Source organism: Larus michahellis, chromosome 1, assembly GCF_964199755.1.
Source record: "Larus michahellis chromosome 1, bLarMic1.1, whole genome shotgun sequence".
Classification (NCBI taxonomy): domain Eukaryota; kingdom Metazoa; phylum Chordata; class Aves; order Charadriiformes; family Laridae; genus Larus; species Larus michahellis.
In genome coordinates, this window is record NC_133896.1 from 7,717,354 (window position 1) to 7,734,255 (window position 16,902).

Below are 16,902 nucleotides of genomic sequence, written 5' to 3' on the forward strand. Positions count from 1 at the left end.
ATCTGTCCTGTGCACTGTCTTCCCTTCAGTCCCTTCTATAAGCTCTCATGCCCAAGCACCAGAAAATCTTTTCTGTTTCTAATTATTGCTTCCTGTTCCCTTCCTTGCTTGCAGTTTTGACCTTAGTTTTGTTGACTTGTCTAGCTTAACAAGATAACTCTTTGAAGAGTCCTTATCAGTACACCAAAGCATATGTAGCAACCAAATGTGAGGCTCAAGTTCTAATACATTTATGTGCTTCCCAGTTTTTTTCACTGTTCTTCAAGTAACTAACTGCTTTGATGCTGGTAAGGCTCCTAGCAGAGGAAGGTGCAACCCCAAAGAAATATTTTTCCTGGAACTTGCTCCTTCATGAATTTTTTGGTAGCATTTGAACTCCGAAGTACTCAGAGGAAATACTGTGCTTTTTAAAACCCAGTGTGGCAAGTCTGCTTTAGGAATGCCACAAGCAGTGATTTCTGGCATTGTTGTGGACATTTTGCTTGGAAAAAAAGCAAAAGCTTCTTTACGTGAAAAAGATTAGAGTCACAGGGTTTTAAAATTTAGGTTTAAGCATTTGCACTGAAAGGTCCCAATAGGGAAAACAAAATACTTCAGGCTCCCAAACAAAAGAATGCACCTTTTTAACTCTCACTGGTGTAAGACAGGAAAGCAGACCCACAAAGAGTTTCAATAAATGCCCAGGCTCTCACTTTTAGCAAAATTCAGACTTTGGTGGCTGAAGGCTGTAGAGGCAGAAGGCTCAGCTCCTTTGTGTGTGTGTCCAATTCCTGCTACGTTTCGTTTCTCCCTCGGAGGTGTCTGTGTTCCCAGAGGCAGAAGGACAAATGGCTCCCCCGACCTCCAGCAGGATTCAGAAGGCAGCTGTTGGGAGGAACGATGGCAGCTCTCCTTCCTCTCCTGCAGACCTAACTCATCGCCTCCCTGACACCCTGCACTTTCCGAGTTGCCTCTTGGAATCCCCTGTTTGGCAGCACGATGTGGTGGAGCTGTGAGACTGTCAGGGTGAATGTGCATCTCAGCACCAGTGCAAAGCTCATCCTTGTTTTCCTTCAAGTCTCCTAAAGTTCCTCTGACAGCGAGGGGGTGGTCTTCTGCCTCTCATGCATATTTCAGGCCTTGCTTTTTTCTGTCCTTGAAGTCGGAAAATAGGGAATTTGCCCCACTTTAGGAGTCATCCTTCTTTGTGAGAATATAAGCTTCAAAAACATCAGGATATTTCCAAATGCAAGGGCTGTGTGTGGAGGGCAACAACACAAGGTCTCAGAGAGCTTCAAGTTTCAGGGTTCTACCTCTTGGCCACATGTAAATGTTTGGTCTTGTAACATGTGCTTGTTCGGCTTTTTCATTTTCAGCTCCTGAAGTGCTGGCCCAGAAACCCTACAGCAAAGCCGTGGACTGCTGGTCCATCGGGGTCATCGCATACATCCTGTGAGTATCTGTTGGGTTTTCAATCACAGGCAGCTTTGGGACCTGCAACATGCTCTCCCACCATGTAATTACCCACTTACTCTGGGCCAAAAAAGTCAATCTCTGACACGTGGGACCCAGGATAATGTGAACCCTGGACACCTCCCAGTTGTGTAAAGGCTGAAATTTGAGCAGAAGTGATAGGAAATGAACCAGGACCCTTTAAAAGCAAAAATCCTTGCTCCCGCCTCAGCTACAGGGTATGCAATAGTATGGGCTTGTTCAGGTTGTGACGCTAGTGAACCTGTTCCCTCCCCTGCTGAGGTTAGCTTTGACCAGAAACAAATTTGACCGTGTCCACAGAGCTCAGCATCATGCCCACAGGCGTATCCTGAAGTGACATCTCTCTCAAGATGTCACCATGATGGCTTTTTGTTCCCTGAGGAGGGCACAGAGGAAAATAAGGAGGAAGAGCTTTTCATGTACTGCAGTGAATTATTCTCATCAAAACATAATACAAAGTATTGAGAATTCACTGAAAATGAGGGATTGTTTTTCTAAATACATCCAACCATCAGGTCCCATAGGAGAGGGTGAGCTGATTTCTGCCCTGTCAATTCTGTCACTCTTCCATCAAGCCATTATGCCTCTGCATTCATGGCTGAGATTTGCTCCTTTAATGAGGCTAATTGGTCCTCAAAGGAGTGAGTGTTGGTTGCTTGAGAAAGCTATGGAACCAGGACTTCTGTGCATTCTTCAAAGTGGTGGATAGGTCTTAGAACCCATATGTTTATGCAGATTCAGTGCCTGTCCTCATACAATACTTGCTACCCTTCTTCACAAAGGCTTACTAAGATAATTTAGATTAGAGGGGACCTCAGGATGTCCCGTCCTTGAGGTCATACAAGGTTGCCTAGGGCTTTATCCAGTTGGGTTTAGAAATCCTCTGAAGATGGAGACTGCGCAAGATCTCTGGGCAACCTGTTCGACTGCTTGACTGTCCTTATGGCGAAAAGGTTGTTCCTTATGTCCAGGCTTGTCTCCATGAAAGAGGTAGCCAGTACTCTAGATGTGGGTGCACCTTCAGCCATGGAAGTAGGTAAGCCAACTCCCGTCCCAGTGACAGCACTTGGAAAGATTGGAGAGGTGTCCTGGCCGCTGAGGTCACCAGGGGTCATTAGTGCTGTCCAGAAAAGGGCATCCATAACATTTCTGGGAACTATCATCTGTACCCAGCTCTGTGTGCGTGAGCATATGAAATCACTGCTAATATTTGGGTTGAAAGTAAAATGCAGAATTTGTTGTCTGTGAACCTGTAGGAAGACTCCCTCTAGCTTAGGGACCTGTCTTGATGGGGTGGTCTGTGCTCAGGGCTCGAGTTTGTGAGTCCATGTATGTCATTCAGGTAACAATCGTGTTGGTTGCTTCTGCAGAATGCAGCAAACTTTGAAGCAGGAGCTATTCACGCGGGTCTCCGAGAGGAGGTCAGGCTGTCACTGTGGGCTGATGCAGGGTGACCACGCGGAGCACAACAAGCCTGTTGCTTTTGTGCAAGAGGGCACAGAGCTGCTGTGTAGCTGGTGACTGCTGCAGAAACAAATGTCTTTTCATGCCAGCATTACCAGTGATTTGTCTTTTTTTTTGTTTTGTTTTTCCCCTTTGCACAACTGTCAAAGTTATACAAGGCTGAAGGAAAAAGCAGCTCCAAGGAGGCGCAGCATTAAAGCTTTCCTACTTTGTTCCCATTCTCCTTATGCAAACATTTCATGGCTTGTCAACATGAATAACTTTTTGATGGTGTAATAGAACTATTTTTACCAGGACACACCTCATCGCTGCATTATCCATTCTGTGCAATGTTCGTTCTTTACATTTTCATTTAGTCTTGAGCATGTTATATGCTACCCAAAATAGCTTTTTTATACTAAGATAGTATAGGAAGGCTTTATTTGTTTGCATGTATGTTTGTTTATTTAAAACAAAGTCCTGCCTAAAAACATCAGCTGTATGACTGGCTTTCCAATCTACATCAATATTTGAAAACTTGTTGAGTACAAAACTTTGCAGGGGGATGGATTTATCTTGGAGCAACCATCAATAGCAGGATGAAAAAACTTTTGCAAAACAAAACAAAAATTAACAGTGCTGATTCTGACTTTGTGGCAAAGCCCAGCAGGACATGCTACGGCAGTGAGGAAGACAGCAGACGTGCCAAAATACCTTGGAGGCTGCATCACACACCATTCACTACTGCTCTTTTAGAAGAGGATGGTGTGTGCTGACCCAAACTTTCCATCTTCTACAAGCAAACCTGAGCATGGAAGGCCAAGAGGTTGGAGTTTTTTGATGTTTTTGGTCCTTGCCAGCCATGGCAGGACAATCAGAGTCTTTTCTGTTGCTTTCATACTTTTCTGAGTACTAGCTTCAGAGAGCAGGAGGAAGGAGGATGCAGGTGGAAGACAGCAGTATGCTGCCTTGCATCCACACTTGACAACTGCCCAGGTTCAGTTTATTGTCAAATATCCACTATGAAAATATGCGTCGATCTGGCAGCCCAAAGGAGGGGTGAACTGCTGCATCCTGGGTGCCTGGAGATAAACTTGGCTCTGCTTTCCTCCAAGTTTTCAGTCCCATTCAACCATGGCTCATGCACCAAAGGTCTTTTTGCTGGCAGACTTGTTATTTCACTTCTTGCTTTTATGTGTCTTGCTGAGGAATATGGATGACGCGGTGCTAAGCAATATTTCCTCCACCACTCAGTTAATGAACATATCTTCGATAGGTGGAAGGTTTCAATCGCATCCATAAACTTCCCCCACCCATTCCCAAGCAATGGTGCTCTTTCTGCAAGGTTCAGCTCAGTCGTCTCCTGCTCTGTTTTCCAAATCGACATGTGCTGGGCTTGTCAAGAAAGGTGTACACACTCCTCAAATCTAAATTCCCCATTCGTTGGATGGGGAATTCCCAACCCTGAAGTCTTCAATTAGTTTAGTAAGAACAAGTCCCTTGGAATTCATGGTTGTAGGACAAGAAAACCTTTCCAGTGTTTCTGTGCTTCATGTAATAAGATTCCGGTTTGTATTATGTACAGTTAAAATGAACAGCAATAATGTGTTGCTGTAGAAGGAGCTTAGAAATGTGTTTGCCAGACTGCTACATCTTGGGTGGGATTGGGTCTGAGATCAAACCACCTCCTTGAATATTTTTGCATGTGAGCTACATCCTTCAGCTCCTGTTACAGTCAGCAGCGCTCCAGGGCTCACTCTGGTTGCCCTAACGTAGGTGCTTAGTGCTGGTTCAGTGACCTACAGTGTCCCACCTAGCCTCAAGCTGTGGCTGCAGGATGGTCCAGCCCCTCCTGGCATACCTGCCAGCTGGGGACAAGGGTCCTAAGCACTTGACAGCTTCTGCAGTGGCACTGGGCTCTACTTGTGGGCACCTCACCCCCAGATGGGTCGATGCAAACACTCATTTCACCAGGATGTGCCGTTCAGTTGCCTAAACATACATGTTTAGTGCCACGCTGGGGTGTCCAGGACAGCCACATGGATTTGTCAAGTTTAAATCACTGTGAAGACCTTCCTGCTGGAGTGGCAGATGGAAGCCAAGTGGGACACCATGGACTGTGTCAAATAGCACCAGATGCCCCCGCTGAGGCTACTGGATCACACCCTGCTCCATACTTGGCCCCTGCCTTCACAGTACGGTTCCCTTTGCTTTATGGTACATTTGTGCCGATCTCCAGTCTCCGCTGACTCCACCTCTGTTGACTGTGATAGGAGCTTGCTAGCCCAGCCCACATCTTATGTGTCCTAGTCTTGAACGGGATCTCATCCTGGCTGCCAGAAATAGCCAGAAACTGCAGACATGGCCTCGTAAAATGGATGTCAGGGGTACAGTAAGACGGAGAGGAGGAGGGGTCCTTCCCTAAGCTGGAAGAAAGCAACTCTGCTGGAGTGTCTGATACCACCAGCGATGGGCACACGTTTAACATCTAAGTTTGCTGTCTCTGGTGCCACACCACTGGAGGTGGCAGAGCTCACTGCGCGGCATGGCGCTGAGACGCCACAAGCACCAGCAGCATAGCCACCCTAGTGCGATGCTGGTAGTCAATCCTGCCCTGAGCAGGAGTTATTAATTCCAATATATCACCACATCTGTCTAGATATGCCGTTTCCAGCTCCCCAGTCAGCACAGCTGGAGCTACTTGCCTGTGCCCAAACCAGTTGGAGACATACTTATGCATAGGGCAATCCAAGCACATCATCCTGAGTCACCTCCCCACATCTCCCACGAATCCTCGCAGCCCCTCTGAACCAGGCTGTTGTCATTTAAGAAGATGGAAACTCTGGGGACTCCAACACAGAAGCCAGGCATAAATTAAAGATGCTTTGAGCTGTTATTACTATAAGTGGTTTGAGTGCCTCCAGACACAAGCTTGGTCCCACATGAGAGCCTTCAGTTTATGACACTGGAAGAACAAACTGTTTCGGCGGCACCAACGCTCTGGACTAATATTTGTTTCTGTGATACGCAAGGTGAAGGATGTCTTAGGAAAGAATACCTTTGTTTCAGTGCCAGTCTCTAATGTTTCTCGTTAATGACAGCCAGATTGCAGAGGCTGCACCAGCGGAGTTTTTATCAAAACCTGTTTTGCATGAGAAGTCATTATTCACACCAACTAATTTTAGCAGCCTGAAATTTCCTGATATTCCAGTTGCAACATTTCTCAATTTGAAACAGCCTCGCTGTTGAGCTCGGCTTTCTATTTATCACACGGTAGTTTTGATACGTGTTCAGCCTAAAAACATAAAGTGTAAGAAGAGCAAGAGGCGACTGGGTTCCCAGCAGCTGGATTTTGGACCTGGTCTGGGTCACATGAGGGGGTTACAACAGCTTGGGGAGCTAAAATACTGATTGCATGCATACCTGATACAGAGAAGATTAAGTTTATTTATGCAAAAAATACAAAATCATGTTCCAAAGCTGGAAAGCTGCCCGGGGCCACAGAATGCTCTGCCTCAGCCCCTGGTTATTCATACGCGACGCCTCCTGTCTCTTCGGCGCTGGGCTGAACACATTTTGCCCTGAGTTTTCTTCTGATTCTGTTCGTTGGTAGGACAAGAGAACTACTGGTTTGTTACCATTCTTTATAAACAGTGATTGTCTGGAGATAAATCTACTACTTTGCTGCTGAGTTGCTTTTGATTTTCAGCTAGGTGTGCATGAACTCGTCCGTGACGTTTTTATGGAAGGATTAACCCGGGACGGTACAAAGTATAATATTCCCAAAGAAGTTTCCACCATCGTCCTGGAGCCATGCATTAGGAAAAGCTGGTCAGGCATCTCGCCTGCGTCACACACAAGCCTAAGCCAGAAAAAGAGGAATAATGTTCCTGTTTGGTACTAGAAGGAGAATTAGTGGAGGCAAAATGTACATGGACGTGTTGGATTGCTCAGGATAACACAGTTAAACACTGGGAAAACAACCCCAAATGGTTGTTCCTCATTGCTTGCTTCTTAATTTATTTTTTATTCCCCATGCTAATATGTCCTTGTCCACAGTTGTGTGAGGGCACCAGTGTCAGCCAATATGAGGGTCCATTCCCAAAATAAGAAGAAATACATGTGTTTCTTCCTATAAATAGCACTTGGATTACTTCCCACACCATACATCTCAAGTCGTTGAGCACTTCCTGAATTCTTTGCTCTAATCTCACTATAGAATTGTTTGTAAAACTAACCCCAGTGCCCCTCGTGTCGCGGGTTGTACACTGACCATGCGAATGGGTTATTTAGTCTTTAATATCATTCTCAATATGTCATGAGAGCTTGCATGGGGTTTGTTTCTCTGTCTGGTGAGGAGAAGATGTTCCTGCTATTCCTCTTGTGCTCTCCCGATGGCTTCTAGAAATGACTTCTGGCAAGATCTTTCTTTTGTATACCCACCTGTGTTTTTCTTACCTGCCTCCCATTCTTTTTAAGGCAAGACTGGGAATAGGACGTTAAGGGAAAACCTGTTGTTGATGTGATAAGATTGCTAAATAATTCCAAAAAGCTTTTATTTGGTGAAACTGAAAGAAAATGATGACAACTAATAGCTGCCTGAAGCTCCCCCAGGACAATGCAGGATTTTTTCACATTGAAGACAGAGGGGTTATTTTTGTATTTCTGCATATCTAAAGAAAAGCAGCAGAACCCCTGATAGTGAGGTCATTTTTTTCACACAGAAATGTCCCAGCAGATGGAAATTAAGTCGGTGGGATTTTGATTCTGTAGGAATTAAATAAAAACTTATTACGGACTTTGGATGGTGGCCCAGTTACTGGAAGTCCAGCAAGATTTCCTCCAGCCATAAATTGCACGTTGGGCTAATTGACTGGGGCTTTCCCATCCCTTACTGCAAAGCCAGTAACCTTAAAACATTGAAGTAAGTAACCTTAAAACATTACAGTAAGTAACGTTAAAACTTCTGTGTCTTCCTAAGCTCTGATTTTAAGGGGAAGGACAGCAAGACAGCCTATATTTTGGGTCCCACCCCCTCTCTGTGCCAGGATGTCCTGGTGTTCCCCTCCCACATGCCACCTCCTCTGACTTAAGGAGCTTGCTCCCTTCTCCCGTGCTTTCTGTTATAATCCTCAATGATTTGCCTCCTGGAGGAGCATCCTTGGGTCCTCCTTTGCAGGAGGTTCATCCCCAGCCCTGGCCAAGCCAGGACCAGTGCCCTGCACTCAGTCTGCTCTCAGGGAAAGGGATGGTTTGGAGAGATGTCCCTGCCCATGATGTGTAATAGCGACTAACACTTCTCAAGCTCTCACTAGCAAGGGAAAATCAGTGCTAAAAAAGACTGTTTTCTGCCCTCTTCCCAGCTCCCAGCAGTCCTGATATGACTTTGGCTCTCCTTGTGCGTCAGCCCTCCCAGCACCTGCTCCTGCGGTGACCTCCCAGACACAGAGGTGGATACCCCAAACATGTGTAGATACTCAAGCCATGCAGAGGAGCAGGGGAAGAGCTGGATGTGTTTAGGAAAGGGATTGAAAGGATCTGGAGAGGCTGGGGCTCTTGCTGGGGTTTGTGTCTCTCTACTCCCGCCCCTCGTGGGGTTGTTGCCCTCCAGCTCTGCGCTGCTCAGCAGTTCGCCCCTGCCTTTTGCTGCCGCGAGCGTGTATAAATCACATCAGCCCTAACTTGTGCTCTTGTACCTTTGCCAAGGTAATTAGTACAGTGCACATTTTAAGAGAGTTATTTCTCTCTCCGGAGCAGCCTGCCAGCGCCTCGGCATGCGCAGAGCTGTCTGCTCGCCTGAAAATGCTTTATCGGAGCGGTTTGGTTTTGTTTAAGGAAAGTGCTGAGGAAGGCAAGAAATTAATGAAGGGCTGTCAGGCTTCTTATACGGAGCCCCCTTCTTCCCCCAGGGAAGAGGGACAGAGCGATGGTTCCGAGTGACTTTGGAGGAGCTGTTTTCCTCCAGCCTGGGCATCTCTACCCCAGCGGCCATCCCAGCCGCTGCAGTGCTGGTGCTGGCAACCCCAGCCTTGCCAAGCCCCTCAGTAAAGCACCCGAAATCTTGAGGGCTGTGACAAAAGAGGAGGAAGGTGAAAATCAGTTTGTGTGCTTCCTCCCCCAAGACAGTGGGACCTGAGCATTGACATTTATTACATTAAAGCAAGTTGTATAAGCGTTCCTCATAGATACCTGTAGACCTGGATGCCGGTTGTGGATCCAGTTTCTGCATTAGGTTGCCAGATGTTTTTCCCTCGTTATCCAGGCGGATAGCGGCTTTTTGGTGTTTGCTTAAATTGCTTTTAATTGCTTTTAGTGGCCCTTCTCATACGCCACTTCCACCACTGGGTTTCACATAGGAGTTGCTGCATCGAGACCCATACATAAGCACGTGCCCGTTAAGTAGGCAGGCAGTTCTGCTCCCAACGCAAAGGCTTGTCTGGCATGAAGTTATCTTACTTGCTTTTGATAATGGCAGTCATCCAGTGGGACACAAATGAGGACTGGCTCATCTGCTTTTGCAAGATAAAGAGAGAGATTTCTGGTTGAGTCGAACCACAGTGGATTCATGATAATGCTGCAAGTCTCAGTAGAGTTCTTCCAGGTTAACATGGATCGGACACAGATCAACACCTCACTCAGCATTTAAATTATTTATTAAGCTCACTGGCTCTTCAGAGCTAACAAAACATTGCTCCTTTCACCCTCACGTGTTGAGTTGGTTCAAATAACCTCCAGGGCAGACGGCTGGCTTTGGGTTATAAATAACTCGAGTACTTAATTTCTTACAGTTCCCCTCACCCTTGCTCCGTTGTTGCTACAGCGTAATGTTTCAGCTGGATCTTCAGCCTCTTTATAATGGCTGTCTCTCTGCATTTAAACACTTTATTGAGGTTGACTGACACAGCGTTTAGGAAAACTGTAGGAAAAAGATCATTTCAATACCAGCATTGTATGTGACAGAATAATTTACACCATAGACTAGAGATAAGAGCTAAAAAACGGGACATCTTTATAGAGGGACAATACAGGCAGAAGGGCCTGTTTAACTGCGAGCAGGATGGGTTTGCTAAAACCTTGGACCATCCTCAGCAGTAAATCTGACATTTTGCAACCTTGGTATGAAACCTTGAGGAAGGGGTATCTTTGCGGGCGTGTCTGCCCAGAGATGGACAGACAGTCCACGGACTGCATGCAGCATCGGCTGGACGCGAGAGATCTCTGACACACGCGTTTTATCACTGCATTTGCTTAACACAGGGCCAGATGCGGCTTTTCCCCTGCTCGGCGTCTGCAGGGCTGGAGGAGCCCTTCCTTGGCGGAGTGACTATCCAGCTGTCTGCAGCGCTGGGAGGGTGCACCCTCAGTGTTTTAGCTCAAATTAGGCAAATAACATCCAATGTCCTGCTTGTTCCGGGGCTAGGTTTTCTGGGAAGTCTGATTATAAATACTGAAAAGCAGGTCAGGACTGTTGTTAGCCTTAGGCAAGGTAGGCAATTTGATGTGGGCAGCAAAATCGCTTGCAGAAGTGACAAAAGGAGAGGCTCTCCATGTGTCTCCCCAACAGCGGCCTGTTGGGGCCTCCTTGTACAGCCCTGCTGCAGAGGTGGAGTGACTCCCAGATGTCCTCCTTGTTGTGCCTGGGGACGCAGAGCGCAGCACAACCTGCAGATGCGTCCTGCCCTCTGCCTGATAGCTCCATGGGCCTCCTTGTCCTGCTTTGCACCAGCTCTTCCTCTCCATTGTGTTGGAGAATAGGTCCATGCAGGTGGCCAATGGCTCTCCAGATGTACAGCAAACCTTCCTATATGGCTATGATTTCTTACCCAATACAGAGACCACAAGTTGTGCTCAAAGCCCGTCCTGATGCCAGGCAGGTGGCTGGGTAGGTGTTGTCACCTCTTGTGTGTCCTCAGTTCCCAGGGCTCTGCAGCCCCCATGTGTCTGCAGAGCCACTGCACTGCCTCTCTGCCATCTGTGAGAGAGTGAAGCCGGTGTAGGTGGCTTCTGTAAGGTGTTGGGTGAGAACAGTCCAGAAGGACAACCAGAGCAGTGAAGCCAGTATGGGGAAGACCTATGGATGGGGAATGGTTATTCGGAGGGGTGAAAGGGACTGAAGCTCTGTGGATGTAGGGTGTAGCCCATGAAAGCTCCTCTTACCACATGTACAGAAAAGGATGGAAACTCTCATGGCTGTGTAATAAAACTATTGGCTAAACACCCAAAAGCATGCAGAGGGAGGCCAGGATTTCTGCATATGTCAGTGTAGGGTCAACAGCACCAGCTTTCCATGCAGAATTCCTCTTTGTCCAGGATGGTGCAAATCTCCAGAAGTGGGTTTACGTGTCCCTGAACAAACTTCTCTCATGGTAGTGCTTGCCTGCTTGAAAACTTATTGGGGCGAGTCTTAAACAAGAGTTTCTCCTTCTCCCTCCCTCTTTCTCACCTTCTTGGCCGAGATGGATCCGAGGGTCATGTGTGTCTTTTCTTGTTCTCTGTTAGGCTCTGTGGATATCCCCCTTTCTATGATGAAAATGACTCCAAACTCTTCGAGCAGATCCTTAAGGCGGAGTATGAGTTTGACTCTCCATACTGGGATGACATCTCCGAGTCTGGTAAGAATCTACTGCTCATTTAATTGCAACAGCCATTTGTGCATGCATGCCTGTTGCAGATAGCCTTCGATGGGCATGAGAATGCACCTCCATCATGTGTGGGGCTCCCTTTAACTGAAAACCATTGGGAATGTGCATTTTTTTCAGCTCAAATGATTACAGGAGGTTATTTCTGCAGGAGAGCAAATTAAGTACCAATTTATCTGGTCACATGCAAAGTGCGAAAACATAGCTGCGACAGAAGGTGAAGGTAGCAGAAGACTGTCCCGGGAAGACAAATCAGTTTAACTTCATCATATCCAAATAAAATGCAGATTTTTCTTGTGTCATTGCTAATAAGAAGGTAAACTGGTTGAGCTCCATTACTGAAACTGTACTGCAGGTCCGAAGCAAGTCTGCAGTGTATACAACAAAGACAAACCCAAGAAATTAATGGCTTCTAAACAAGGTGGGTAAGCAGATTGAGAAACTGAGAGTGCTGTCCACGTGGTTGGATCCAGGTAGCTGCCCATGCGCTCACCCAGTTCCCCGCCAAAGTGCCGAAGCCATTTAATCCGTAGCTCTAGTCATTCTGGCAGAGAGGCAGATACACTACCCTGTTGTGGGAGGTAAATGTGCCTAAAGGCTTCTGGCTGCAGCACGAGTCGTGGTCTGCCAGCATCAGCGCCTACAGGTGACGGCAGGGACATGTTCAGCATTGCACCCTGCGTGTGCCACCGATGTGCTGTGTGGTCTCCAAGAGGTCACGCAAGCTTGGTGTTCTTGCTCCATCCAGCCCAGGGGAATGTCTGCTGTTTCACGCAGGAGAAGAAATGAATTCTAGGAACATTTTGCCAGACAGAAGTGAAGTTTTCTGATTCATTAGTACTACTGATTAAGGCAGGGGAGATATAAAAAGAAGTGTTTTATTTTAAAGATGATTATATATCCTGTTATCTCCCCATAGAACAACATTTCACGCTGCTTACATCTGCAGTCCAGATATCATTGTGATGGATTGCTTAAAAATATATGTGATGAGAAGTTTTTTTAAGCCCATAAGGGTTTTCTGAGAAAATATGAAGGTCTGCTGGCAGACCCCTTTGCATTTTGGGGGGAAAGTACATCACCTAAATCAGCACAAAGATTTTCCTGCCATATTTTGCTTTGCTGTAGCTCCTTCAGCTACTTCCTCCTGAAACTACTGGATGCACGCCATGCTGTGATCTGCCTTCCCTCCATTATAGTGTCGATTAAAAACACACTACCTCATGCCCAAGAGAGTCCCTTTTCCTTGGTAACTTGTTTTTAAATACGCAACATATCCTTACAGCTGCCCATGTGTGCGATTGCTTGGAGTGAGAAGCAATGAGAAGCTCCTCTTACTTTGGCATCTGACCTCCTCCTTGCCTTTCCCACTCAGTTCACCATCATCTCCAACAGATGGGGCCATATTCAGACCGCTAAGATGATCAGAGGCACTTGGCTGATCAGGGAGCTGAGACCTGGCAGGCTTGAACTCCGCTGACTCTGAATTATCTGTCTCACTCCTAAATATACCTGCAGGAGTAGACACATTCCACTTTTATCTGCTATACTGAATAGCTTGGATTTAGTCCCAAGTCACTTCGGTTATATCTATACCAATAAATGACAAATGAGCCAGGGCCATTTTCTGGTGCTGTGGTCAGATGGCGCCTGGTAGCTTGATCAATGCTGTTGGCTGATCATCCTACAGCAGAACTGGGCATCAACCCTATTGCTCTAAATTATTCTCTCTCTCTTTTTTTTTTCTTTTTACAGCTAAAGACTTCATTCGGAATTTGATGGAGAAGGACCCTAATAAAAGATACACCTGTGAGCAAGCAGCACGGCACCCTTGGTAAGTGACAGTCACTGCTGTGTGAAACCCTCAGGACAGAGAGCATCATTTTACATTCATGGATGGAAGTGTTTTTTCCGTGACGTGGTATACAAACCTCTACTAAGTAACTTTGTGCCCTTGTTCTTACAACCCCCACCGTTGTCCTCCAGATTTTCGTGGAAAACCATGATGGACTTCAATCTCATGCACCAACCTGTTGAGTATCTGTATAAGGATTCAGTGAGATGCTGAATTACGTATGTTGACTGTAGTGCAGCAGTAGGATACGTCAAAATGACTGAACCCAGAAATCATATTTTGGGGCAAAAGGTCAAATTCTGCAGGCGTGTAGAAAGATGGATATCAACCTGCTCATGAGAACCTTGCCAAAGTAATATGAGAGCACTTAAGAGCATCCCATGAAGTAAGAGGTCCTCACCTGTGCTTTACTGATGATGGTCCACCTCCTGCTTGCAGTAAGGAGCTGGTTTGCCCTCTCTTGTTGAATGGAAGAGACAGGAAACCCTAGAGAGGGATAAGCTGAGTCTGAGTTGGCTATATGCTATGGCATATGAAACGCTCTCTCTCTGCTGTGACTACAGAAAATTACCTGGTCTGACTGTTTTCGTAATTTAGCCCTCTGTTAAGTGGTTTAAATTAGATAATGCCTTTGCACACGGATGACTTCACCAACGTCACCCAAGGATTATGTAGCTGAAAGGAAGAGTGGCTCATGGACTTTTGGCCAACCCTGAGTGGCTGAGCAGCACCCCGCACTGCCAGCTGCAGCCAAAAATGGACCTTAGATGCGAGTCTTTTAGGGCAAGGACCATTATAGACGAAGCGAGGTATTATTTTGGTTATTATAATAGCTGCAACAGAAAGGAGTCAATGGCATGACATTTTCACCCCAGGTGTGCATTAGACTGTGTTTTTATGCTATCACAATTACCACAAATGTCATTTCCGTTTGCAGTTTCTGGAGCACTGGCTGGATAATAGCATTAGGCTGAGCATTTGCAGGGGAACAGAAGGTTTTCCTTAGTGAACACAGCCCCTCAGAAAAGCCACTTAGCCAGTGTCCTAACTAGCTCAACAGCTTGATGGACCGCAAAACCATCCTGGTGATGCAATTTGAGCCCAGGAATCAGCCTCGAGTAGCGCAGTTAAGTATAAAACGCGTGGCAAGAAAAGCACAGGCATGGAAGTCGTCAGTGAGTTTTAAGGTAGCACTGCTTTCTGCCGGGACTTGGAGACATTCATTCCGAGGATGGAGTCTGCATCCCCCTGAGGCTGGGGAGCTTTATCAGTGGGGCTCTGGTCACCTCTGCTTCCTCAGCAGACATGGGTTTTGGACCCGCTCCTTGACCTTTCTAGCTCTGAAGGGACAGAACTTAGTACCCAGATTATAATCCTGTTAAATTTCAAAGCAGAGTAAAATTTACAACTAAAGCTTTAGAAGAAATTCGTCAGTTTGGCTTCAAGGGGTTTATGCTCCTTTCTCTGACACTCACTGGTTTGTCTCATCTCACTGCTGCTCTCAGACCTGGGACTAGATGGGAAGTAAATCCTTTCAGAGCCTTTTACCATTCTGCCTTACTTGCTGATAAAGTTTTACCAATACGCAGGCTGCTGAATTACCACCATCATTAATTAATGATTTGACACTCCTGAAGGCACTCAGTAAGTTATGACGACAAAAGTGGTAGAAATACAGTGAAATGGCATTGATTTCGTCATAGTGGGAGTGAAGTACTGATGTCTGACTGCAGATTGTCAGTCGCTGCGGTTACAAATCAGGCCGAAGATAAGACTGAGGATCAGCCTTTACAATTAAAAAGTTTTAGGAGAGGTTTGGGTTGCAGAAGGCAATGTAAATCATTGAGAAAAGCAATGGTCTTGCTTTTCATCCTCCATGGCAATGACAATTAGACACATTTTACAGATGGTTTTTAGCTGCATCAGTGGCTGGCATCAACACGGAGGTGAGGAGAAGTCAAGACCCGGAGCTGCCCTTTTTCCAATGTCCCATCAATAACTGTGTTGTCTGTGTAACAAAAAAGGAAATTTGGGAAATGAAATATAGCCTTTGTGAGATAAAAGAAAAAAACCAACACCCATTTCTAAATGATACTGACCTGAGCCTAAGGAAATTAAAGTTACAAAAGTCAATATTAGAAATACGGAACAAACAATGGGAATGCAACTCCCAGCAGAGAATGAGGTGATCATTTGTATAACGCAGAGGCAGATTTTCCAAAGCCTTACATCCAAGATACACAAAACGTAAGCATCCAGCTCTTGGCCCAGCTACATCTGTGTTGGTTGCTGGAGAGCAACAAAGAAACGTGGCACTTGTAAGACACACAGCTTCTGGGCCCTCCTAAAGGAACAAAATGATAAAAAATGTTTTCATTCTTTTTTTCTTTTTTTTTCTTTTGTGTATCATGGCCAGGGGCCAATGGAAATTCACAGACTGCTCCATAATTTTTTACATTTTCTACAGAATCCAATCTTCCATTTAAAAACAACCCCCCAGAAAGGGTTTCCCCCATTTCTGTGACATGGGGGTCTTCTTCTGCCAGGCTGACTTTGCAAGGCAGTGGTTCATTTGCAGGGGTACCCCCCAAGCACGTAAAGCATGGCTGGGGGTCAGCCTTTGAGATGTCAGACATGCAAATGGCGCCGCAGTAGGGCGGGTTAAAATATTCACCAAGTTTCCATACCCCATCCCAAATCCACCTCGCCTCGACATAGACACAATATTTGCCAGTGGACTGAAGAGCAGAAGGAGAGCTCGACAGTGAAAGCAAAGCATGGAGGTTTCCAAAGATGTGGCTTCAGATCTGCCTCTGTCCTTCCCAGTGAGCTCTAAGCAAAACTCGTTATCTCATTCCTCCTGGCTCTGAAAAGCTTCCTCTAACATAAATGTTGCAGTTACGGACCTCTCTGGAGAGTGGTGCAGTGATTTTTTGGAGAGTTTGGATCCTGTAGTGATAAATGCTACTAAAATGCCTTTTCAGATAATCAAGGCTACTCACCGGGATATTATCTGTTATTTCAGAGTTAGTGCTAGGCTCTCCTTTCGCCAAGCCATTGCTCAAGAAGCATTTTCCACCCAGATTGCTTATGCCAGGAAATAATGAGGTTTTTACCGCTTCTTTTCTCATTCTAGCCATTAGATCTGTTGCAATGGCATCCCCTCCTCCTCTTTGCAGGAGGGGAAGGCCTTTTCAGTGGAGGAGGAGGAGAGCTCTGTGCTTCCTCTCAATGGTCAGCTGTGTCCTTCCCCCAGCCTGGACACATTTAGGTTTCCAACAAGTCCAGGCTTGAGTTCTTCTCTCTCATGAAAGAGCGTAGATTTAGATAGATATGAGGAAGAAATTCTTTACTGTGAGGGTAGTGAGACATTAGAACAGGTTGCCCAGCAAAGCTGTGGATGCCCCATCCCTGGAGGTGTTCAAGGTCAGGCTGGATGGGGCTTTGAGGTAAAGAAATTAGGCTATGATGGTTAAATGAAGTGTGTCCAGG

The 16,902-nt window shown here is 46.1% G+C and overlaps 1 protein-coding gene across 3 annotated transcripts in view; it reads left to right on the forward strand.

The window, feature by feature from the left end:
- Positions 1-16,902, forward strand: part of CAMK1D (calcium/calmodulin dependent protein kinase ID) — a 236,106-nt gene that overhangs the window by 198,820 nt on the left and 20,384 nt on the right. For all 3 annotated transcript variants that reach the window (XM_074573301.1, XM_074573302.1, XM_074573299.1), the window contains exons 6-8: positions 1,356-1,431; positions 11,416-11,528; positions 13,311-13,389. In XM_074573301.1, the coding sequence (XP_074429402.1) occupies positions 1,356-1,431; positions 11,416-11,528; positions 13,311-13,389 (268 nt within the window). The remainder of the gene's footprint in view (positions 1-1,355; positions 1,432-11,415; positions 11,529-13,310; positions 13,390-16,902) is intronic.